The sequence below is a fragment of the Embiotoca jacksoni genome, unplaced genomic scaffold, assembly GCF_022577435.1.
Source record: "Embiotoca jacksoni isolate LCO1_2020_lvr unplaced genomic scaffold, fEmbJac1.0.p SCAF_7, whole genome shotgun sequence".
In the NCBI taxonomy this organism is placed as follows: domain Eukaryota; kingdom Metazoa; phylum Chordata; class Actinopteri; family Embiotocidae; genus Embiotoca; species Embiotoca jacksoni.
This window is the reverse complement of record NW_027185425.1, coordinates 1,103,371-1,128,478: the sequence shown is the minus strand read 5'-3', so window position 1 is coordinate 1,128,478 and position 25,108 is coordinate 1,103,371. Positions and strand designations below refer to the sequence as shown.

General features: G+C 40.8%; 2 protein-coding genes across 4 annotated transcripts in view; both read left to right on the top strand.

The window, feature by feature from the left end:
- Nucleotides 1-464: 464 nt before the first annotated feature.
- ak2 (adenylate kinase 2) lies at nt 465-13,551 on the top strand. 2 transcript variants are annotated; one of them, XR_011179647.1, is made up of 7 exons: nt 465-665; nt 3,051-3,176; nt 3,885-3,995; nt 5,215-5,309; nt 7,610-7,682; nt 9,259-12,768; nt 13,294-13,551. XR_011179647.1 is itself a non-coding variant. In XM_069176491.1 (7 exons), the coding sequence occupies exons 1-7, from the start codon at nt 567-569 to the stop codon at nt 13,299-13,301; spliced, it is 732 nt and encodes a 243-aa protein (XP_069032592.1). In that variant the 5' UTR covers nt 465-566; the 3' UTR covers nt 13,302-13,551. The 2 variants fall into 2 exon arrangements, 1 of the variants encoding a protein (XP_069032592.1); XM_069176491.1 differs by having other exon boundaries at nt 9,259-9,478.
- A 2,789-nt stretch (nt 13,552-16,340) lies between these two features.
- rnf19b (ring finger protein 19B) overlaps nt 16,341-25,108 on the top strand; it is a 34,184-nt gene continuing 25,416 nt past the window's right edge. For both annotated transcript variants that reach the window (XM_069176156.1, XM_069176155.1), the window contains exon 1: nt 16,341-16,625. The gene's annotated coding sequence lies outside the window, so the exon portion shown is untranslated. The remainder of the gene's footprint in view (nt 16,626-25,108) is intronic.

Below are 25,108 nucleotides of genomic sequence, written 5' to 3'. Positions count from 1 at the left end.
TGGCAAGATTTTTAGAGAATCTTTACAGAGTCTGTACTGTCAATTAATATAATGTAATGTAATGTAATATAATATAATATAATATAATATAATATAATATAATATAATATAATATAATATAATATAATATAATATAATGTAATATAATGTAATATAATATAATATAATATAATATAATGTAATATAATATAATATAATATAATATAAGGATGTTTTTAATATTTTACCAAAAATACAACAAAAATAAGTAAATAAAAAATTAACAATGTAAAAAATTACTCTGGTGTTCACTTTGGTAAATTTAGCTATGAGCAACAAAACAATAAAAATAGAAGCATTTTTGCGGAAATTACAAAACGAGGCGTTTCACCAATTTAATCCAATCAACGCGCATGTACTGACAGACCAGTCTGAGAGCCAATCAAAATCCGTATTATTCATTGAGGAGGCGGGGTTAAAGCGTCGTCGGCGCTTCCTCTCCTGGCCGACTCGGCTGAAGTGTCACCAGGACGACGGCGAAAGACTTTCAGTAAAAGTTTCCGCGCCGGTGCTCTCCCGGTCCTGACATGGCCCCCAGCGCGCAACTGAAGGAGGCGATAGCCGATGTACAGGACGGCATCCGTGCCATCTTGCTCGGACCTCCCGGAGCTGGGAAGGGCACTCAGGTGAGCCGGCGAGCTAACGGCTAGCTCGGTTAGCTGTAAGAACACGACTGTAAAGCGCATGGCCGGTATTAGTTAAAGCTAATGCTAACGTTAGCCTACCTGGGTTTATCCTGTCCGCTCCCGGCTGTCATTATATACGCTGTCAGTCTGTTTATCTCTCAATATACGTATTCATTTCAATCTTCTTCTATCTGTTCATCAGTGTTATTATGCAGTATACTCCTGTTATAACATCATTCATGTTTGAGATGCAGTGAAATAATCATGCAACAGATGTTTCATAGTTTTACGTTGAAGTTACGACTTAAACCTCTTTTATCTCTCATATATATTTTTTTTTAACCGTGCCAGCTGCATTATACATTTGAAAGTCAAAGGTTATCCGCAGCGTCACTCTCGTCATTTATTTATTGTAAATATTTGGATAATAAATTCGATTAATCGATTGATAATTGCTGATCAAAGATTACAGAATAGTCGAAGAAAAATTGAATAGTTCAGAGCGAATTTTGAATTGTAGTTTTCCTTGAAATGTCCAACAATTACTCAATGAATTGATGGTGAAAGTAATCATTGCAAGCCTGTTTTGTATAATTATAAACTGAATATCTTTGGGTTTTAGATTCTAGTTCTCACAAAACGTGACAAACCTTTACAGGCTTTAGTGGCACTCGATCAAGTAAACAAGAAGAATATCAATGTTAAAAAAAAAAACCACCATTAGCTGCATCTATTTATCTTTTTGGCCCACATGTTGTTTTTTTTTTTACAGCATCTAAACCAGATGTGTCCAAACTTTTATCAAAGAGGGCCAGACTTGATCATGTGAAAATGTTGAAGGGGCCCAGCGGTCCCTCCTGACACTTTTTGAGCCATAAAAGTTGCATTCAACTACATTGTTCTATAACAATTATATTTGCAATGATGCAACAATTATAAAAAAATAAATAAATTAGACAGACAGAGATATATAAACTTTATTGATCCCATAAGGGGGCTTTTTTTTTTTTTTTTTTACGTTACAGCAGAATGGAAGATACCAAAAGCAATGAAAATTACAGAATAAAAATGGAGGTAGTAAAAGTATAAATATAAAAAAAATAAAAAATGCACACTGTACACAAATAAAATAGAATAAAATTCAATAAAGCAACTGTGTTAATGATAAAGGACAGATTTGGCCAGAGGTGAGCTATTTTAAACATAATTTATTGTAGTGAAATGTTTGTTAACATTTAAGTTCAAAACATTATGAAACTTTCTCTGGTCTTTCACACATCATTCCAAAGGTAATCTTTTGTTTTATAGTGCTGACATAACAAAATCATTTAAAGACGGAAGCTGCGGGCCGTATAAAAGCTGGCTTTTGGGCCGTGATTGGACCCCGGGCCAGACTTTGGACATGTCTGACCTCAGCTATTATACTTTCACAATGAGCTTTGTTTAATCAGACGGTGCATATTATAATGATCATAGTACAAATTAACTGCCCATCACAGCTACCTCAGCTAAGCTCTTATAGAAATGTGATGTAAACCCAGCTGGATGTTAAACAGGATCTCCTCCAGTCAGACCAGTGCTTCAGGTTTATCAGCTGCTCTATGAACAATATGAAAAATCCACGAAGGACGGTCCGAGCGCAGAGCTGTCGGACAGTGAGATCGTAGTCATCGGCTGCTTAAAAGAGTCCAGCTCGCATAATTCAGAATAATTTGTGTTGCGGCTTTGTAGAAACCAGAAAACCCGGATGTCGGTGAAGACAGACCAAAATTTAAAAAAAATGACTTCTGGGGTTGATTTCACACTCTGGTTTCTGGAACTCGTGTTGTAATTTCGTCTTTTCGAGTTTTCTGTTTTCATGCAATCACTTTCTCTGTTGATGTGTGGATTCTTGTATTTCGACTCAACACATTTAGTTATTTTCTGTGAATATTTGTTTTTTTTCCAAGCAGAAATGTCAGAAAATAAACAAATAATTGGTAGATTAATCAGGTATGAAAATAATTAGCTGCAGCTGTAGTTCTGTTGCATGTCGCTTCCTTTCATATGGTGTAAAAAAAAAAACAAGTCAAGAAATCCCCAAAGTAGCTGAAAAAGTGAGCTTCCCCCTTATTAGTTGGCCTCGTAGACAGAAGTTGTTCTAAATATTTAGTTGACTTGTATACAAGTCAGTTTCACACGCTGGACGGGCAGTTTACAAATAACATGTTTGAAATTCAGTCGCCGTAACCAGGGAGATCAAACTGGTGAATCTCAGCTGACTCAGCTTTCATGCCAAACCAAACTTTTCCTTCGTTTGGCTGTTTGGCAGTGAAGGTTTATTAATGAGGACTTTTGTTTTATTATTTTTGTATAACATGAATGATCTCTTCGTCTCCCCTGCAGGCCCCGCGGCTAGCAGAGAAGTACTGTGTTTGCCACCTGGCCACCGGAGACATGCTGAGGGCCATGGTGGCTTCAGGCTCCGAGCTCGGCAAGAGGCTGAAGAAGACGATGGATTCTGGCAAACTGGTAACGTGTGTGTGTGTGTGTGTGTGTGTGTGTGTGTGTGTGTGCGTGCGTGTGTGCGCGCGCGCGTCTCTCACAGCGTCTCTTGTTTGATTGGTCTTCAAATGACATTTACACGAGGCAGAAAGACAAACTTCTGGTACTTGAAGTTAGCGCTCACGCATATGGACAAACGTTGAATTTGTGTCATTGCTGTTGTATTAGTAGCTTTTTGTACCTAATAGACTATAAACTCTGTGCTTATGCTTGTGACTCTGTGGAGTCGTAGTCCAGCTTCACGTTTATGACTAAATTAAAACCCACGTCTCAGAAACATGTTGCCTTTTTTGCACTTTTGGTGTTTCTACCCTGTAACAGTTAGTTCTGTGTTTGTGTTTCTTATCTGCGGCTCTTCCTTCATGCAGATGTTGTATAACTCTTTGTCTTCATCCCTTTCAGCGTCTCAGCGTGTGATGTGACTGAGTTCTGGTTGTGATTTCCTCTAAGCTCTTTGTGACTCAAGATTTTTCTCCCCCATCTGTGTTTGGCTGTCTCTCTTTGCTCATATTCACGTGCCACCATGTCCACGTGCTGTCTTTGCATAAAACGACTCTTTTTTTTCATTGTCACGAAGGGAACTGTGTGTCCTGCAGGTCAGGTCATACGGTGGTGTTGGTGCAGGATGCAGCAGATTACAATAGATGGATGAGATGCTTCTCGTGTTTCTTGCAGGTCAGCGATGAGATGGTCGTGGAGCTCATCGAGAAGAACCTGGACACGCCTCCCTGCAGGAACGGCTTCCTGTTGGACGGTTTCCCCCGGACGGTCAAACAGGCAGAGATGGTGAGGATTTAATGTGACTTTACTTACTGTTAAAAAAAAAAAAAAAAAAAAAAAAAAAAAATAGTTTGTGTACCGATTAAACAAAGAAGTTATATATTAATGAGCTCTAGAGGTGCTGATAGGTGTATTTTTTTTTAACTCAGTCAGGTTGTTTCCTGATTTCTGTTTTTATGCTACACTAAGTCCTGGATTCATTTTGTCACAATTCTCTCTCAACTTTTTTTTTTCAGTATAAAGGTTTAGTGCATTCATATACCTTACTGGACCGGTGTTATGCAGAGTTCGGCCAAGAATAACATTCACTCTGCCAGAAGTACCTCATATTTTAGTCCGTTTTGTCTCGACAGTGTGAATTTCATGCATTTTATATGGACCTAAGCTGAAATAACAGGCGACGCATTGTTTGGCGTCTACAATCAGTTCTGTTGAAAAATACATGCACCTCTTACCACTCAGTGATGACACTTACAATCCAAGTTTGACAGGAATCAAATGGTTTTATCAGCACAATTTATCACCACTGATGAACCTGCCAAAAAACGATTGAAACAGTGGACTGACTACTTTGCCAATTCATTGCAGTATCTAGTAGCTGTCGCTGTAGTTGTGTAATGTTCTGCGAGTTGCGTGCGATTCTCAGCGAGCAGGCAGAAATCAGCACTTCAACTTTGGACTACAGAAAGGAAACGCTCATGTTTTAGCTTCAATGCAGCAGCTTCATGAATCTGATCCTGAACATAAAAACAATCAAATCTCTGTCTTATTTTCTTATTTTATTACACGACCTTTAAACAAGTATTCTTCTGTTTTCTTTTTCTTTCTGTCTATCGCTGGGTTTATTATTTATGGTGTAACGCAAGAATCAATGAGCTTTGATACAACTAAAGTCTGGAATGAAAGTTTGTCAGAATTGTTGGCATTTAGAAATAAAATCGTGAGGCGGGAAGGAATCAAGATTGCGATTTGAATACGATTAATTGTGGAGCTCTACTTAATACACGAGCTTGGTATCGGTCTTTTCTATTAATTCTCTGCAATGATAGGATTAACTGTGTTTCCCAAAACTTAAAACCATTCAAGGTTGTTTGTCAGGTTTTATTAAAACATAATTTTGCACATAGCATATGACAACCCTTTTCGAATGGAAGCGTACTGTAGATTTGGGCTGGTAAATGAATATTAGTCTTTCCACATGTTTGACTTCCTCTGTCTCCTCCAGCTGGACGACTTGTTGGACAAGAGACACGAGAAGCTGGACTCTGTGATCGAGTTCGCCGTCGATGACTCCCTGCTGGTCCGCCGGATCTGTGGCAGGTAGGAGGCGACGTCGGAGAGAATTAATTATTCAGCACCAGAGAAAAGGATTCAATCTGTTTTATTTCCCAGGCAGGTAGCCAGCAGACTGCGGCGCTTAACGATTTGCCGAGTTGGTGCTTTTTTCTTTTTTTTTTTCTTTCGACCGAGGGGCTCCTCATTCTGTCGGCGTGTTAAATCCACCCGGGGAGGTAGATTGATTCGAATGGACACAAGAGTCTGGGACAGTGAGATAATGTTGGAGAGAAGTGGAGCGTGAAAGCATGTGATTACCAGAGAGGGGCGGCCTGGAGGAGTTTGAGCGTCCTGCAGCGGGAAGGTCGCAGATTGAATCCTTAAAGAAGTCGGCGTGTCCATCCCCGATGAAATGCGCTGAAATATCAAAGCTGCTCGGCGCCTGGTTGTTCTGTTAAACTACTGAACGACACTTTTTCTATGAAGCACCAACGGGACAAAACTGTGTTTGATATTGGAAACAAGCTTGTGTTCAGTCGTGGCGCTCAAAGCAGCTATTTATCAGTGTTTGCACTCGACTACTTTTATGTACGAGGGGGTGAACCCACAGAGTTTTCGGCTGACTCGGCAGCTTCCATCAGCCTTGCAGACAATTTCAGTTGAAGGTTTTTGACTCTTTCAGTTGAGTCCTATCTCATCATTCTCACTCAGACACAGCAGGAGGCTGATTTCAGGGAGACGCTCTAAATACTCTTCATTCACTCAATGAAATAAAAGAAAAGCACATCAAACATCGGTCATATTTTCACGTAAAGCTGGCAACAATCAGAAAGTTTGAGGGTTTAGAAACTTTAAGAGACACGAAAATTTGTACGAGACGTACAATAAATTCTTCAGTATTTTTGTTTAATCAATCAGCGGAAGCAGATTAGTGGCATTAATCATGTTAACTCCCTTCGTACAAAAGGTGAGACTTCTGTTTTCTACCATTGAAGCAGGGTTCAGGTGATTTTGTCAATCAGCCGTCGATCACCTTTTAGAAATGTTGCTGTGCCTCCAGTTTCTGGCAGAACAGGAAACATGACATCAGAACTAAGTAAAAGTGCCAGAAATCAGATTTTTATTTTTATTTCCTCAGCATGAAATAATTTTCTGAACTTTGGCACGGATTTGGTTCTCGTGACATCTCTTGTATGTATGGTGCTTAAAAAAAAAAAAAAAAAAAAGTGACCTCATGTTCAGGATCCACACGAGACGGCCTATAGACTTCCAATTTTCTGAGAGAAGTTGAACGGGAGTCTACGGAGCCGGAGGCTTTTTGGAGCCGACCTCTAGCGGCCGTCGGCGCAGCTCAAGGCGCTTCAGCATCGGCCTCATTTTTCAGACCAGGAAGCTACGTGCACTTTTGCATCCGGTCTATGGTTCCCCCACGTTTATTAGCAGTTTGAGACTGTTGAATGTTTTATTGTAGAAGTGAAAATGATGTCATGGTGGTTTTGCTATAGTAACACTGCCACCTTGAGGCGGGAGGGACTATCTGCAGTGGGAAACCAAACCCAGCAAAGTACCTGATGCCAAAAGCGAGGAGAGTCGAGTCGATGCGGTTCAAGAGTCCCCTCCCATTATGAGAGATCTCCAGTAAACGTCTCGGTGCTTCTTTCTTTCTGGTCTGACCTGATATTAGTTTATGTAAGCCGTGAATGTTGAAGCACAGAGAGAGAGCTGAACACAAAGTTTCTCGTCCTTGTTTGGTGCTTGTTGTGTTTTTGGTGCGCTTCCATCTCTCCAGCTTGTCTGCCTCCGCACCGCCTCAAGGAATGTTTCACAAAACCCAATTTCAAAACATTTAACACGACATGTTGTACTTGGATTTGAAGCTGACCCACATGTAACGCTTCTCCGAGACCTTCGTTCGAAAATGTTTGTTGTGAAATCTTTGAATCGATGTCCTCTTTCTTCGCTTTTATCAACTCCTGCATTGTCCGCGCGCCGCAGTTAGAGGAAGGCTGTGCGACAGTTAGTTTACAAAGAGCCATCTCTCGTTCTGCGGGGGTCCTTTGTGAGGAGGAAGAGGAGGAGAAGGAGGAGGAGAAGGAGGAGGAGGAGGAGAAGGAGGAGGCCGGCTGCTGCCTTTTCAAGCCCAAGTAGGACAAGGGCATCATGTGGGATGTGAAAAGGACAGTTAAGTAGTCAGTGAGTCACAATCTGCGGCTGTCAAACCCTCATCTGTCCTCCTCCTCCTCCTCCGCTCTCACTCTGATTTATTTTCCGCCCTTGTCCTGTCCTCTGCTTCCTCACACCGTCTTCCCTCCGTTTACCCCCCCCCCCCCCCTCTCTCTCTACAGACTAATTCATCAGCCAAGTGGCCGCTCCTACCACGAGGAGTTCAACCCCCCCAAAGAGCCCATGAAGGATGACGTAAGTCGTTTCACTATCAGCCCACTTAGAAACCACTTCTGGATAAACTGCCTCCCACCTGAAACGACTGCCCGCCTGGAAATTGGTGACCATGAACCGCTTTTAGACAAAAGTGCTCCAATGCATCAAAGCAAAGTCATGGCAAAAAAAAGTACTTAAAGAAACTAGAGATTAGATCTTAAAATGTGACACAGCTGAGGTGTGGATTTTGCAGCTGTGTCTGCAACCAATGAATATTTTCATCATCAATCAGTTGTTTGGTCTTTAAATTGTGAGAAAATGTCGATCAAAATGTCTTGTTTTGTTCTGACCAACAGTCCACCACCAAAATATGTTCACTTTATTATGATGGAGAACTAAAGGAAACACAAATATTCACATTTAAGAAGCTGCAATCAGAGAATTTTAGCATTTTTTTTTCTATTAATTAAATGATGAAGTATCAAAATACGGTTGTTGGTGATTTATCTTCTGTCGATCAACTGATGTAGTGATTCTCAAACTGTGGTTCAGGTACCACTGGTGGTACACAAGAGCCTTCCTGAAAGGCCCAACAGCTGGCCCAAGTCCAAAAAAACTGCCATTTTTATTTTTAGGGCATTACAAATATACAAAATTAAATACTCTGATTACATTGCAATGAAATAAAAATCAGTATTTTAAAGATTAAAGAAAATTCTTGCACGGTTATTAAATAAAAGAGCACATGTCATGTTTTGAATCAGTTAAAACACCACGTTTAGAGACTCGTCTACCAACTGACTTTATAAAGCGATGCTTCCACTTCTGAGGTTTGGCTAGTTGTAAATAAAGAAGCAGCTCACTGTAAACCACAAACCTTCCTTTTGCTTTGTGGAGACAAATCACATCAATCACAAGTGGCCTCTGAGGTGTGAAGAGAAACTCATGTGGAAACTGCCCAGATGCGGAAGTTAGTTTGAAGATCAAACAAGCTTAAATAGTTTTGTATTTTTAGCACGAAACTTTTTTTTTTTAGCTGCTTAAACAACAAACTGAACAAAAATATTTCTTCTTAAATGAGAACGAAATGATTGAATTTCCTCGACTATAAGATTCTCCTCCTCTGGGCTGCAGCCGAGCGGTGATGAAGGCAGCATGCTTCTTGGTGTTTGCTGTGAAGGACTCGCTCACACACATTTTATTAAGTCAATAGTAGTTTTACAAACATCTGGCTTTTCCGCCATCTCCTCTCTTTGAAGTCATCGTTTTGCAGCCAAAGCTCTTGAAATGTTTATTTTGCCTTCGTCAGGAAAAAGCAGATCTCGAGCAGGAAGGAGATGAAACCACTCAGGAAGTTAGATAACACGACACAGAAAAATGCTTCGTGGGAAATATTAGATTTTGATGAATGCAAACTAAACTTTAAACACGCTATGAACAAAACTCCACGATATTTGAAAAAAAAAAGATCAAATTACTGCAGAAATGCTTTCTGAAATTCTCTGATCCATAAATTCAACGAGCGGCATTTTACCGAAGGTACTTTTACCGTCTTTTCTAACTTGTCCTTCTCTGCACCCGCCTTCTGCTTGTCTCCTCCCCATCTTGCTCTCAGTTGACCGGCGAGCCGCTGATGCGCCGCAGCGACGACAACGAGACGACGCTGCACTCGCGCCTGGACGCCTACCACCGGCAGACGGTCCCTCTAGTGCAGTACTACAGCGCCAGGGGCCTCCACGCCGCCATCGACGCCGCCAAGAGCCCCAACGTCGTCTTCGCCTCCATCGTAGCCGCCTTCTCCGCCGCCACCGACGTCCCCGCCCGCGCCACCGCCTGTAAAGACCAAGTGTTCTTCATTTAAACTTACTCTTCCCTCCCGTCTCCCTTTCTCAACTGGCTCCTTTTTTCTTTTTTTTTTTTTTTTTTTACCCCCTCAGTGGTGGAGATTATACAAGAGTTGATCGAGTGTCAACCGAATGTAACTTTGGGAAGTGTAAACGTGGAGGATGGAGACTCGGTGCGGCGGAAAATCACAATGATGCAGCGGCGGCGTCGCTGTCGGAGCAGCAGAGAGGATTTTAAAATCATGGGGTGCTTTTTTTGGTTTCTCTTCGTCACATAATCGAGCGTGAAAGAGAAGGATCCCAAAATAGAAGCGATCGATTAGCGCCGTGCTGCTGCTCCTCCTGCCTTTCACTGCAGACAAGTGAGATTTAAGGTTTTGACCTTTAGCAGAGTGCCGTGAACGTTTCACCACAAGGTGTTTTAAACAAATACTGACATTTGTTGCATCATGTTTGCTGGACAGGTTCGCTCTTGTTTAATCAATGACTTTGCCCTTTTTTCTTCCTCCAGTAGAACCCATCTTTGGTTTTTTATTCTATTCAGCTATTACGTGCGCCTGCTTTACTTCCCTGAATGTGAGACGCAGGCATAAAATTAGAGACAAAAAAACCTGCCAATCATCTCAAGCTGCTCTCTCACTTTGATTTTAATGTGCAGCAGCAAAACAAAGCTCCTTAATGAGATGCTTTAAAACTGCAGCGGCCACTTTTGAAAGAAAAGTCCATGATGATGAGAAGTTAGCAAGAAAGAAAGAAAATGTCGTGACTGATGAACAGCTAATTAGTGAAAGTGAAATCCAAGATGTCACTTGCCTTTTTTTAATTAACGACATATGTGGACTGTGTGAGGGTTTTGATCATCTCTTGAATCGGAGGTCTTCAAACTGAAGTGTTCCTCTCCGGCGGGGGCCTCGGGTGGAGATGTGAGGCGGAGGTTATGTTTGTTGTGAAAGGCTCAGGTGTTCTGAAAACAGGTCAGTTATTGCAGTACGACCGTAGATTGCCCCGCCGGCTGTGACTCACAGCTCGAGGACGCAATTAAGGTACTTTAAAAAAACCCGTCATCACGTCAACATGTGCACTTCATCCGAGTCATAACTCAGTCAAGTCTGAACACACAGACGTAACCAATGCATTTTTATATTTAGTTGGACCTAAAGGTCCCTTTTCCAGTGTTTTATTTGCAGTTGTTATCTCCATAAGTAGATATTTTAGTGGCTTTAAGTACCAAAAACCACCTCGGTATAGTTTTCCATCTCCTCTCTTCAGCTTCTGTCTGGAACTCTACCAAGAACAGACTGTTTGGTGTCTGTGCCTTTAAGAGGCATTAATATAATGACCCTCTCTTCTGATTGGCTGACGCCCAGGCCAACCACAGGCTTTCTTTGGCTTTGTAGCACGCTAGCTCGGCGACTGAATGACAGCTAAAATTGAAGCTTTGACAGTGGGCCGTGCTGTGGACAGACATAGGTAACGAGTGCGAGTTTGTGACATCACAACCTTACAGTGGTCTAAACTGCAGAGTTGCTGAATACGGTCTGCGTACAGTTTTCCTAAACGGAGCATTTCGACTCCGAGACCTGATTTTTAACAAAGAAAGACATTAAAATACAAATGTATAAAATACGGGACCTTTAAACTTCACATGGACGTAATAGGAAAAAAAAGATGCTCCTTATAATTCAAAAGTTGCCTGAGAATCATCACGTTTTCAGTTTTCTTCAGTATCGTGTGTGTGTGTGTGTGTGTGTGATTACACTACAAACAGGAAGTGCTTTAAGCTTATTCAGCTCTTTTTTTTTTTTTTAAGGCTGTCAGTTTGCCAGAATATAAACAAGGCTTAAGAACAAACCGCTCAAGTTGTATCCTGCAGTACAGGATGCAACTTGTACTGCAGCAGTGATGTTTCACTGCTGCTGATGCTTCAATCACAGAAGTGACGGATCCGGAGGCTCAAACGCTGCGACGGAGTACTGTGTCCGTCACTTGCCCCCCTTTTCTTTTTTTTTTTTTTTTTTTTGTCCTTCCTTTTATTTCCCATTTCTATAATTATCTGCCTCCTCCTGCTCTGCTCTCACTCTTCTGGGCTCGGATGACCTTTCGGACGTTAGAAAGACTGCACTGATTGAAAATTGATGCAGTATTTGATTAATATGGTTAAATGTTAAATCAATACGCACTTCAATGTGAAACAAGACTGCACCAGGGTTTTTTTTGGTGTTTTTTTTGCTGAAGTAGCAGAAAACTTTAAGAAGGTGTGACGTGAGCTTAACACCGTCTCTGGTGTTTTTACCAGGTTCGGTTGCAACATGTTGTTTTGTCGTTTTGCTGCTTGGCATTTGTGTGATTTCTGGTTTCTCTGGAACTTGATCAGACCAAACGGTTTCTGACAAGTTGAAATGTTTGCAGGAGGGAGAGCTGATGTGCACTGATACACTCGTGTCTCTTTTATATTCATAATGTTATTGTTCATGAATTCCCTACCGTTGTATTGCGTTGCTTTTGTTTGCTGAATGTGACAAACTTTGAGGAACGGGAAGGATGAAGAGGACACTTGAAGCAGCTTTAATTAGTTGTTTTTATGATGACATTTGAAGGACAATGTGACGACGGGTGCGAGAGGTTTTACCTGCGAAGCTCCAGAGTCCAATTTATTTATTTTTTCACTTGCGTTGTTTAACGACAGCTTTAAGGTGAATTACCGCCACCTTCTGAGGGGAGTAACGCATTACAACGAGGGCGGCGGGAAAAATAAGAGGGAAATAAAGAAATAATCAATCATGACCCATGCCTGTCCTCTAGTGGACTTGCGGGTGTATGACGGGGTTTGGCGGGTCTGTGAAGTCAGATGGGTCAGAGAGGGAAACTGAAAAATGCTCAAATCTTTAGATAAAATACTTGTAGGATCTGTTTTGAATTCAAGTTTTTGTTTCTACAGCTCCTAATGTTTTTTTGTTGTTGTAATCAACACGTTAGTCTTTAAAAGCAGAAAAAAACAAGGAGAATCAAAGAAGGCCTGCGAACTGAGAGCGATTTATTACCTTCTTTTTGTTCTGATGACAGTTTTTTTGTTTGTTCTAAACACAGATTTGATGTTTGATGTTTAGCGGCGCAGCGGGAGCTTTTCCAAAGAGGACACTTTCACCGTCTTTTCTGTTTTCCTTCTCTGACCGACACATCTGCCTCTGGATCTTCCCGTCTTTTGGGGATTCGCCCTCGACTCCTCTGCTCCTCCTTTGACCCATCGGGCTCCTCGCTGCTCTGCAGTCACCTGGCGTTCGGTGAAAAACCTCTTGCATGCAGACTGTGTTACCTGCTCTTTCCCTCGAATACTGATGTCGTTTTTATTCTCTCGCGGGGCTGCTGGGATGAAAAACAGAAGCAGATGTTCAGCAGTCCCAAGAGGCAGATTTCAGTCTTTTTATTCAACTCAACGAGACCATTTCATGCTAAATTTACCTTTTAATATTCATGCTAAATTTACCTTTTAATATTCTGTACTCTGCTCAGCGATGCCCTTTATTTGTCTTGTTTTGAAAGGCTGTGAATGTAAACGTTAGGCGTTTGAAAGCCTCGCTGTTTGTTTTGTTCACTTTAAATGAAAACGGCATTCAAACGTGCACGTTTTAAAGCTGCTGTCAGAATGGGACTGAGATGTAGGTTTTTTTTGGTTTTTTTTAATGCTGTTTTTTTCTTTGTCCGTTGCATTTAAATGCCCAAAAAAAGAGTCGCTGCTTGTTGTGGGGTTTTTTTTTCTCTGTAATTCACGCAGAACTTTTCTGTCCCTCTCCCCACTTGTCTTCCAGCTGGTTGAATCGTGAGCGGCTCCATTCCCACCGAGGCGAAGGATCGGAGCTGGCGAAGAGCTCGGGTGGGTTGGACAAACGGAGGGGGGGGCGGGGAGGGGATTCCTTAGACTTCACACGTTAAGGTTAATTTTGACGTTGCTGTCGGGCTCCTGCCGTCAGCACATTTCTATTCCCACTACATCATGACAGGAGGGAACGAAGCCATCTTGTTGTCGCGTTTCCCCTTTGAATAAACCTTGTGCTTTTCTACAATCATCACATTTTGTGCTTCTTCTTTTTTTTTTTTTGGTCTCCCGGCTCTCCGAGTGAAGTCCTCAAGGTTAAATTCGTTTTTATAGATGCATATTAGAGATTTAACCTTTTGAAAATGATATCTACTTTCATGATTTCGGTCTTTTACTGTAAAATAATTGAGACGAATGCAGAGATTGAAGTTTGGAGAACGGACGACCAATAAGAGGGATGTTTAATACATCACATGTTGGATTTACTTTTGTTTTAGACCAAAAATGGTAGATAAAGTTTGGTTTCTGTATAAATCCTTTTAGCAACATGTCAGTTTAATGTTCTTTATATTATAGAAGTCAGATCAGATTATCAACTGATAAATAAGGGAAATATAACTAGTCAGCGTCTCAGTTGCTTTTTGGTGATTAATTACTTTAAATCCTTGAAAATAAATGTTTCATCTAACAGAGCAAACTTGGGAGAAGACGCGGTTCCATTTAATAAGAACTGGCAGTTTTCCAAGTCTTGGATGGACTAAAAAGTTATTTCGTTTTTATTTCATTGTTTAAATTTTTCATCCTTTGGGGAACACAAAAGAAAATTTAAGGTATTTGATTGTCCTCAGGGGTTTCTGATGTATCCCAGACATAACTGCATTTTAATATACTTGTCATTTTATGTTACGATTTTTGGGACATTTTTTTTTTACCTTTACTTGAATGACATTCAGCTAAAAGTGGAATCAGGACTCGCTGCTTCAAACATTCACACACGGCCATCTAGTCGCTCCTCATTTTGAGTTTTTATCTCCAAATCAAAGATCATCCAATAATCCTAAAGTTATTATAACTTCTGCATTTTAAAGTTAGGAAGAGACAACATGTCTCTCTCGCCCAACTATTAAATTAAATTACAATTTAATTAGATTAATGAACTCAATTAAATTGTCTCAGATGATTTTAAATCGTTTTAAGTTCTTTCGTAAGATTTTGCTAAAATCTGAATGGATTTAAGAAGTTTAGGATGTTTCCTGTTTACTTGAATATCAGCAACAATATAAGATGTTTGCTTTTCCTCCATAGTACCACATGCAGTTCATATATTAATCTACGTAGTTTATATTAAACTTGTCTGTTGTGAAATAAAGCGTGCAGAAAAAGGGAAAAGTGTTGATGAAAATGTGTTGCATTTTAAGGGATAGTCAACAGTTTGAACATGTCTGGACAGGTTTTAGGTTTGCAGACGGGATCAGCCTTCTTCTAATTGTTTGATTTAGACATTACTGCTCTTCCTCTGCAAATCCCAAAGCAGTTCAGTGGGAATGAAAACAAAGCTCTGGTCATTCGGCTGCAGTTACAGGTCGAGTTTGAACCCGTGTTGTTGGAGGTCCTCGGTCCTTTGAACCTCACTGCCGAGCGCCTCGACGTTGCGCTTCAAACTGGTTCAGTGTGAACCACAGCTGCTGTATCCTGTAGAAATCAGCTAAACCTCTACAGAGGTCACTGTCACTGAGGGTCAACAAACAGTTGCACTTCCAACTGTGAAAATGTTTTTGTTTTTTTTATCTCTTTATTTGATTATAAAATGACTATAATTGAGCACCGGCCTCCTATTGCATCATGTTTTAGATATATTTATTGTACAAACAGGAAACATTATTTGTAGATAATGAATGTTATCTTTACTGATCTGTCTGGTCATTACTGAAACATGACCCTTTTTGTTTTTGGAAGCTTTCCACCACGCTGCTGTTCTCACTCGGTGGTTGTTATCGCAACGACTTCCTGGAAGCTCAAACTGAAAAGTGTTTCCTGTTTTTTGGAAAAAAACAGCCAAACTGATGAGATCAAAACATCTGATCCCTTTTGGATGAGCTGGTTTCTCGTACCGTACGTGCTTTATCATCATGTCTGCCATTAAAAACTGTTCCGCCTCGTATTCTCGGAGCGACAGCACGCAGAAGGTTCAGCCTGGATATGAGGCTGGACTTCAGGTCTTTGAAGGCAACAGAGGTGCCTCAGTCCTCCAGGCGAGGTGTAACACTTTAACATAACCCCTGATATACGCTTTTCCTTGAAGTAGCTTTAATATATTTGATTTAAATTCTGGGCCTTGACCCACTTTCTGTGTTTTTTTTTTTTTATTCCTCCCCTTTTATTGAATTATGTGTTTACAATTGATACACAGACCAAGAAGATCACTCAGTATCAAAGGTCAGCAGTCTGACTGAACAATTAACTGTTTACACAACAGGATGTCTTGTTTGTTTCACGCAAACATGTAGGCATGGGCTTTGGAGCTGAGTGTAATTGACCGGATGAGTTTCTGTTGTATGATTTGAGGGTATTTTTTTTTTGCTTTTTAATGAGTTTCCACACTCGGAAATTCACTTTATCTGAGGACAATAAAAGAACACTTTTATATATTTACTTTTTTTTTTTCTCTCTTTTCTCAGTGTCATATCTTAAGTTTTCGCATTTGATTAGAAAAAAAACTCTGGATTTGTGTTGGAAATATGGGTGGAGGGTATAACTGGCTCCTTATTGAAATACAAATATGATAAATAATACTTCAATATATTAGGCTACGGTAATATTATAATTGACAGAAAATTTTTCCTCCTTTTGTCTCCTTGTTTCCCCACAAACACACGTTTACAGTAAAAAAAAAAAAAAAAAAAAAAGCTCCTGCGGGAAGGTGACGCCACGGGGTGGGGTTTCCGTACTGGCGACGCCGCGACGTCACCGACCAGGGCTTTCCTCCATGACGTCAGAGGGCGGCGAGGCAGCAGCGGCAGCAGCGGCAGCGGCGGCAAACAGCCGGAGAGCGCGAGGCGACGCGGAGCGAGCTGCGCAGAGTCTCAGTAACGCTGCGCTCGCGGGGCGAACGAAGACCAGAGGCCGCCGTCATCAGCCGGGAGGAGACCCGTACCGAGCACCGAGGGAACGGAGGCCGACGCCGTTAACGGAGGACCGTTTAGAGCCGCGGAGAAAGCGATAAAGAGCGAGGCAACACGCAGAGGTCGCCCGCAAAAAGGAGCCGAAGCGGCCGCCGCATCGCTCCCCAGCCTCTCGTGCGAAGGAAGTCCGGTCCTGAGCGGGGTAAGTGGCCGCCGACGGACCCTCTGCTGCCGGAGCCGTTTGTTCGAGATGTCGGGGATTTAAAATGCTCCTCTCCGCGTTTTAATGGAAACAGACAAGGCTTTCTTAAAGGCGTAGGAATCTGTTGACCACCTAAAATAACTGGGGTTTTTTTTTTGTTGTGTTTTTTTGTGTAATGGTTAACAAGCGCGACAGTGACAGTTCAACTAAAAAAAACAACAACAAAAAAACAGCCAAATTATCTTCACAGAAAAGAGGAAAATCTCAAGCACGAAGGCTGTTACATACAGGGAGAAAACAGACACGGTGCTGCTGCACGTCTGGAAATCACCCTGAACTGTAAAATGTGGACGTCTCCAGCTGTATTGTCCAAGTCATCCAGGATGTTAAAATAAAAATAAAATCCTGCCTTTAAAACTCACTCCTGTCTGCCCTGCCACTCCCCGGCCACCGTCTGCTCTGAAGGACATGCTGTATTTTCCAAGAAAGAAAGAAAAAAAAAAAATGCATTAAACATGAATCTAAAAGAGAAAGCTGGGAGCAGGGCTCTTAACAGACAATACCACATACTGTCTGAGGTGTTATAAAGAGGGTGAGCCACCAAAACACTCCTCACACCAGTGTAAATATTAATATGTTGGGCATTTATATCACTTCGAGGCCAGATTTTAATGATCATTTTGGGGTGTGGTGACATTTTTCTTTTAGCACCTTGGAGAAAAGTCAGCTTCCAAAATATAAGTTTTATGTGGCTGTAAAAAAAAAAAAAAAAAAAAAAAAAATACTTAAAATGTGCAATATTTGTAACATTCACAGGTAAAACACAAATTCTTAAACGGATAAACATCGGCGTGTTTAGAAAACAGATGGTGTTGTTGGCGTCTGATGAGGATCTGTGATATGTTGTAACTCATGACAGAGCTTTATTATGACGTGTGTGATGGGTGTTTTGGCTATAATGAACCGTTCAGCTCTCGTATTGTTGTGTATATTTAGAAACATCCTCGTAAATAATGTTCAAACTCTTTAATTGCCGTGTGGGAGTCAGTTATTGAGATCTGAAGTGGTGGGTTTGTTTAGATTTAATAGATGAGAGGTGTGTTTTAGTACGAAGATTCGTTCCAACTTGCAGAGAGCTGGATGTGAGTCGGCATTATAAGTTGCACAGAGAGTGTTTTGACTATTTGAAAATGGACTGTGTGGTCGATGACGTCATACCTGACACAGTATAAAGTATACTAATGGATAAACTCCCCCTGTTGGCCTTTCTGTCTTAAAACCTTAAAACCATATGTTGTACTTAAAAAGATACTGAAGTGTTGTTGTTAAACGGAAAAAAAAAAAAAAACGGTGAAAATTATAAGCTGATATTATGTTATCACAGATATACAGTATAATTGTTAAAATTAAAAGTAAATTGCTCTATAAAAATGCCAAACATGCAGTAGGTTATCTATGAATAGCATCATGTTTATTGTAGTTTGTCCACCAGAGGGCGCTGCCAAGTTTATTTTTCTTCTTTACGACATATCACAATTTTGAGCTGCGCTGCTTTGGAAATCCATTCATGACAAAAAAAAAAAAAAAATCATTTCATGCTGTTGTTATAATAAAATCATATTTCTCACATTTTTAACCAAACGTTAAGATCTACTACAGCAAAATGTGGAGAATAAGTCATTATTTTATTAAAAAAGTGACTCCCGCCAATCAACCAGACTTTATTTGTACAGCACTTTTTGTAAACATTCAATTAAAAGTTAAATAAAATACTGAAATAGAGTAAAAAAAAAAAAAGAAAGATAAAAATAGACAATAAAATAAATATGATTTGAATAGTGACTGTATTTATATATATATATATTTATTTATTATTTATATATTTTTAAGTCACATGAAGTTGAAAAGAGTGATTTAAAAAAAAAAAATTTTATGTGTGTGTGTTGGGAGGAGCGTTTCTCTTCGTGGTCAGATTAAAAAATTTCCCCTCGGGGATTAATAAAGTAAATACCTACCTACCTACCAGATGTGTGAGACCATGACCTCATCCAGAGGAGGGTTTAGGTTCCTGTGTCATCATGCGGCTCATGTTACAGTCAATACCCGGGAATTACACGCTCAGTTGTCACATGTGCTGCCACTGTGTAACGGCGCTTTGTGCTTGTTGCTTCCTCTCCGAAACCTGAATCCACTCGCCCCGGGGGCTTTTACTACCCCACCACCCCCACCCCACCGTTGGAGCCCAGAGGTTTGCTCCTTGCGGCTGTAGTGTCTCCGGGCCCGACATTAAACATTCAACAACTCAGCAGTATAGCTGCTGAACGCTCCTCTAATTATAGAAGCTCCCAGCCTGATTCTCTCTACCTCCACCTTCCAGTGCATCGCTGTGGACTCTCAGGGTACTTTGTGTGTGTGTGTGTGTGTGTGTGTGTGTGTGTGTGTGTGGGGGGGAGAGAGAGAGAGAGGTGTTAATGAGAATCAGTGGGAGAGAGAGAAAGCTCATACTCTCCTTTTGTGTACCCATCTGCCGCCCACTGCATGTATCCCTGAAGAGTGTAACGTTTCAACTTTTTCCAAATATATAGACAGATCTATTCGTCATTCAGATCCAGTCGAGGTTTATAGTCATTATAGTAGTTTCTTAGAAATGACTTGGCGTTATTCCTCACGCACACCGGTTGTCAGACCGAAAGCAAGCTGTGGAGAATTGGGAGGAACATTTTTATATCTTCTTCTTTCCCCTCCCCCCCACCATTTTCTGATTGTTATAAGCCAAACAATCAATCAAATAACTGAGATATCAATCGGCAGATAAAGTGTTGGTTAAAATGGCTGACCCCTTTCACACGCAAGTAGTCATGTGATCCATTATTATAAAATTATGGATTATAGCTGCTTTAAATGAGCACATTTCTTCAATCTAAGTAAACGGATGCCAAGGCTTTTTGTTTCAAGGGGAAATGATGTTTACAGGGTGGATATGTGTCTTTTTACTGTCAGAAATCTCAACCACACAGAAATGACATAGATTTCATTCTTAATAATAAAGGGACTCAAATGTCAAGTTAAATCTGATTTTCAGTTTTTATCTGCACCAAAACTCTTGTATCGTACTGACATCTCTACTCATTTGAAACTTATTCCATCTCTGTATCAGAGTCGTCTTCACACGTATGATCGGGACCTTCGCCAACTATCGACGACTTTCCTAAATTACCGTAAACGATCTGATCCCCACATGTTGGGTTCAGTAAAAAAAAAAAAAAAATTAATAGAAGGAATTGTGATCAGCAGCAGTCGTAACGGACGAATGGATGGAAGGACAGAATGGAAACTGCAGTTTCTGTAACAGCACACCATTAAAGTGGTTTAGGTGGAAGCCAGCCAACAACGTCGTCTGTGTTTCCAGTGAAAAAGGGTGCGTGTACTTTATCAGTAGATGACTTCACCCACGCATTTTTCTGTTTATTGTATTCAATTCGATTTGGCGTCTCTTTGAAGGAAGCACAAAATGTGAGATGCATTTTATCAGTTGTTTGGAGAGTTTTCCAGGGAAGCGAGACGCACACACACACACGCACGCACACACACACACACACACACACACACACGCACACGCACACACGCACGCACGCACACGCACACACACACACACACACACGCACACACACACACACACAAAGTATGCAGATCTTTGCTTCCAGGGAAGATCGGGCATCGTATCTGATTGTCAGGGTGTAGTTTCCAAAGAATAATGCTTCCATTATCGTTAACATCACTCAGCTCAACATAACTTCTATTGTGTTTGTGCATGCTGCCTGCTGCTGTGACTGGAAACACTTCTTCTTCCTGTCTTCCAGTAAATTCTTCTCTCTTCACGCTTTGTTTCATCAAAGATTATCTCAGTTCCAACTGTGTCAGCCAGCTGTAGTTTACTGTAAATGCTGATATTCTTATTAATAGAAAATAGAAGTGAACCAGCTTCATTTTTTTTTTTTTTTTTTTTAATGTTGGTGTGCTTGTGAGGACCTGCACTGACCTTTCATTAAATGAAACCAACAATTCTAGAAAGACGTAACAACTTTCAGTCTTTTCTTTCCAACACTTGGTTGATTTGTTGCTGATAGTAAAATAAAACCGTCGTTGATGATAGATTTGAAGCTTTTTGACCAAATTAAATAATAAAAAAAAAAAGATTTGAACCATTTTTAAGCTTCACTTAAAATGGGATTTCTGAAATAATTACATTTACACAGAGTAGACTTTTATGTGGTAGATTTACTTTTAGGTGTTTATATTTATCCAAGATACTTTATTTTTAAGACTAGCTCATTTAGCGAAAATTGATCCAAAAAAATCTTCGCGTTCGCTTGACATTTGCTCACACTGTTGTTACGAATTTTAAATAATACAATATGGAGCATTTTCTTTTCTTGTCAGGAGTTTAGACACCAACATTGAGATCACTCTCTTGTCTGTATGCTAAAACAAACACAAGTTACTTTGTGATCTTTAGAGGTGCTTTCATGTGTATTTTGTTCCCTTTGATCAGAACCGAGTTAATTTAGGTTTTTTTTAGTCCACCACTTTGATATTTTCTCCAACATGAGCCATTCAAATGAGCATTTTCTGTACTTTGTTTCGTGCCAATACGAATGACTGTTCAGTGTGTTATCTTATTAGCAACTGTTAGCTCCTCAACATTAGCATTAGAAGTAGGCTACTACCTCACATGCCTGCTTTGGCTCATGAGACAGTTTTACAATTACACTAACAGAAAACTCAGAAAGAAACAGAAAGGATCTGAACGTCGGGGAGTGTCCTGGTTGCATCGTTGTCAGGACACGAAAGAACAAAACAAGCTCTAGAAATGTTTTTTTCTAATCGTTATAAGCCAAATAATCAATCAAATAATTGAGACATCAATCGGCAGAGAAAGTGTATGTGAACATGGTTGTTGGTTGCAGCCTCTAAACTGAGCACTGAATGGTTTAAAATGTTCTTTGATTTAATATTTCCTGATTTAAAGTCACAACTTTTACGCTTATTTTGTTCTCACAATTGGAGTGGCAGCTTATGCCACTTAAAACCTTTCGTTGTTTGGCTTGTTTTGTTAAATGAGTGAAAAGGATTTTATTTTTATTTGATTAAAAAAAAAAAAAAAAACATTATTTTGCCATCGATGATTCCAATATTGTAGCTTTCAACCGGTAAGCTATCTAATACAGTCATATCCTTCTGGCTCAGTTTTGGTCTCCGCCAACTGCTGTGACTCTTCATTTGCTGAATGTTCCACGATGTGCCAACAACCTCAAACCTGCTTGCTTTGTCTCACGAAAAGGTTTTACAATTACGCATCGACAGGAAACTCCCAAAAGAAAGAGAAAGGATTTGAAAGTCAGGGAGTTTCCTGGTTGGACACGAGTTAGGTACTTTTCAGGTTTTCACCTCAAACAATTTCTTCCTTATTTCTCTTTTGACTTCTGCAGCAGGTCTCTGGTGCAAACGCTTGAACGCGTACCACATCTTGTTGGATGTCTCCGTTATTAATTAAAAAGTCATTTGTGCGGTAGTGCGACGAAAGCAGCGACCGAGCGGGAGGAGGCGGCGGTCACCGTGAACCAACACCGAAGCATGATGTTGGTTCTCTCTGCTCTGATGTGTCATTTTAACCCCGTTAATCAGTTGTGAGATCTAATCAGAGGAACTCGGCCCTTCTGCTCACGGGAAGTTGCCGCGACTGCATTTTGTTCCACGGGAACTAAATGTTCTCGCAAAGAAACGGAGGTCCTCGACAGTGAGGAGGAGTCACTCGACCTCATTTCTGTCAAAGGGACATTTAGACTGTAATAATGAGGATATGCAGCACATGCTGGTATCCGTGTTGTCCAATTAAAACAGTATTGACCTTTAGGGCTGGACGATACCTAACAGCTGAACAATGCTGCTTTAGTGCCATCTGGAAAGTACATCAGACACAATAAAATCCCCTCACTAGCTTTCATTAGCTGCACTGGCTGTGCAGAGATTAACCACCGATTTTGGAAAACTGTGTCAACAGTTTGGCAACTTTTAACATGGATTAATTTTACAAGTCTCTACAGACCGTTTCATACTTGTTTAACCTCCAGAAACTACTGATTGTAGCTGAATTAAATTGAAATTACCGCAACTGCTGTTTTTTTTGTTTTTTTTAAAATAATGCACTACAAATCATTTTTCTCACCTTTCAAACCCACATTTCTTTCACACTGGCAGAAGAGTTGGCAGCAGCGGGCACTTAGTGGTAACTTCAACACCTTTGTGCGTTGCTGTAAAAAAGAGAACAGTTAGCATTTTCTTTCTTTCCATGTGTCCAACAGTGTATGTTATGCAATAGTACACAACGTAGTCAAACATATCACCACCTCATCCTACTGCGATGTTAAAGTCCTGCTTACTTATTAATTACACAAACATGTTTCTTTACCTCATAACGCCTTATAATGCAAGAATTGGTTTCCCCCCCCCCCTTTTGGTCACTTTAACACCATCGCTGTGAAAAGAAATCACTCGCCTTGTTATCGAGCAGGTTTACATCACCTCCAGATCTCTAGGTAGCAGCTGAATCTCTGTCAAAACGGGATTACGTATCAAAAACTAGAGGGTCATCAATAACAGACAAAAGATGTCAGTAGACCATCAAAATGAGTTTAAGCTGCTTGAGGTAAAACAGCTGCATAACGTTGCCTTCATGGAATATTTTCACATTGCTACGTTCGCTTAAGTGACAAATGTAGGTATTTCTTCCATCACCGGTTCAATACATCTTATAAAATAATACAAATATATTTGTTAATTTGCGTATTTAGCCGCACTTTTGCCTTTTTTTTCTGGAATATCAGCGGTACCTGTAGTTTGATGTTTTGCTGCAGTTGTTTTGCAGAAGCAGAGAGAAGCATCAAGACACACACACACACACACACACACACACACACACACACACACACACACACAGTAAACATAATGCATTATTAGCTGCTGGTTGAACGGGGAACCGCCCGTTGTGTCCAGAGCCCGTCGGCCCCCGGCGGACGGCCCCCGGCGGACGGCCCCCGGCGGACGGCCCCCGGCGGACGGCCCCCGGCTCTCAGATTAGCGGGGCTTTAGTCGGTATCACTGTAAACAGGATGATAGTCTGATCCGAGCCGTCTGCTGGACTCCGGCTCTCTGTGGACCCGCTCATGTCAAAGCGATGTCATCAGTCAGTTTGGATCGCAGGCTTTTAGCTGATTCCCTTTATCCAATGTGATAAGATGCCCTCAAACGCCGAGGGGCAGCACCGGGATAATCAGTTTAGTCTGATTTGGTTTGTTCGGTGAAAGACGAGAAAGGGTTTGTGACAGAAGAGTTAATCGTGAGAGTAATTGTTTGCAACATATACGGGCAGGTAAACGGGTTCATCACAGCTTCTTTTCTTTCTATTTGATTAGAGATCACCGTCATCACCGAAGTCATGAATACACATTGTAATGATATGTGGTTGTTCACGGTGCGTAAAGGTGGAGCTGCATGTTTGTGTGGGTTTTTTCATTTTCTTTACATTTCTTTTTTGGGCATTTTACCTTTAATTTATAGTTGCAGGAGAGTTAAACTAAGCTGGTAATGTACAACCCTCTCAGGGCCCTCTGTAGAGTCAATGTCAATCTGTCTTTATCAACTTTATTCTCCCAGGCACTGTTGTTTGTGTTTGCTTGTTGTTGTTGTTGTTGTTGTTGTTGTGTGAATGAAATGACATTTTCCCCCGCAGCGCTACCGACACAAACAGCAGGATGGACCGAGGACAATATGTTAAATAACGTGCATCCTTCTATCACAACCCTACTCTCCATGTTTAGATGAACTTCATGACATCCAGATAACGGTCGCAACACCGGGTTTGTCCCTCCTGGGCTGCCGTAGAAACGTGGTGGTCTCCGTGGAAGATCATAATTATGAATATTATACCAATTAAATCGTGCTTGCCTAACCTTCAGCTGAGTTTTTGTTTGTGTTTCACTGACTGTGAAGCCTCAACCAAAACGAACATTGGTAGTTGCCTAAAACTGGCACAGCCAAGTAAATATTTGAGGGGATGAGGAGGGAATGATGTGAAACTAATGTTACCGTAACATAAACCAAATCTTGTGATAGATTTTTTTTTTTCTCGACTACGTCACTAAACTGTAACTCCCTGAGCTTACGGTGGATGTTCATGTCACTCAGTTCACCTGTGTGTGTGTGTGTGTGTGTGTGTGTGTGTGTGTGTGTGTGTGTGTGTGTGTGTGTGTGTGTGAGACAGATTGTTCATTATGGCCACCATAATATGGAGTAACCTGCCAGAGGAGCCCACGCGAGCTGACTCATTTCTTAGAAACTACTTATCCTATCAATGTTATTCAACAGGTCTAAGTGGCTTCTTTTGTTCCATTGTTGCAGAAGAGAGTTCACTATGAAGCCATCTT

What these genes read in the sequence shown, in the direction of transcription:
- ak2 (XM_069176491.1), top strand. Translation starts at nt 567, where the DNA reads ATGGCCCCCAGCGCGCAACTGAAGGAGGCGATAGCCGATGTACAGGAC. An exon ending in CGATGGATTCTGGCAAACTG is followed by an intron (nt 3,177 to 3,884) that starts GTAACGTGTGTG and finishes TGTTTCTTGCAG; the next exon opens with GTCAGCGATGAGATGGTCGT. An exon ending in GTCCGCCGGATCTGTGGCAG is followed by an intron (nt 5,310 to 7,609) that starts GTAGGAGGCGAC and finishes CTCTCTCTACAG; the next exon opens with ACTAATTCATCAGCCAAGTG.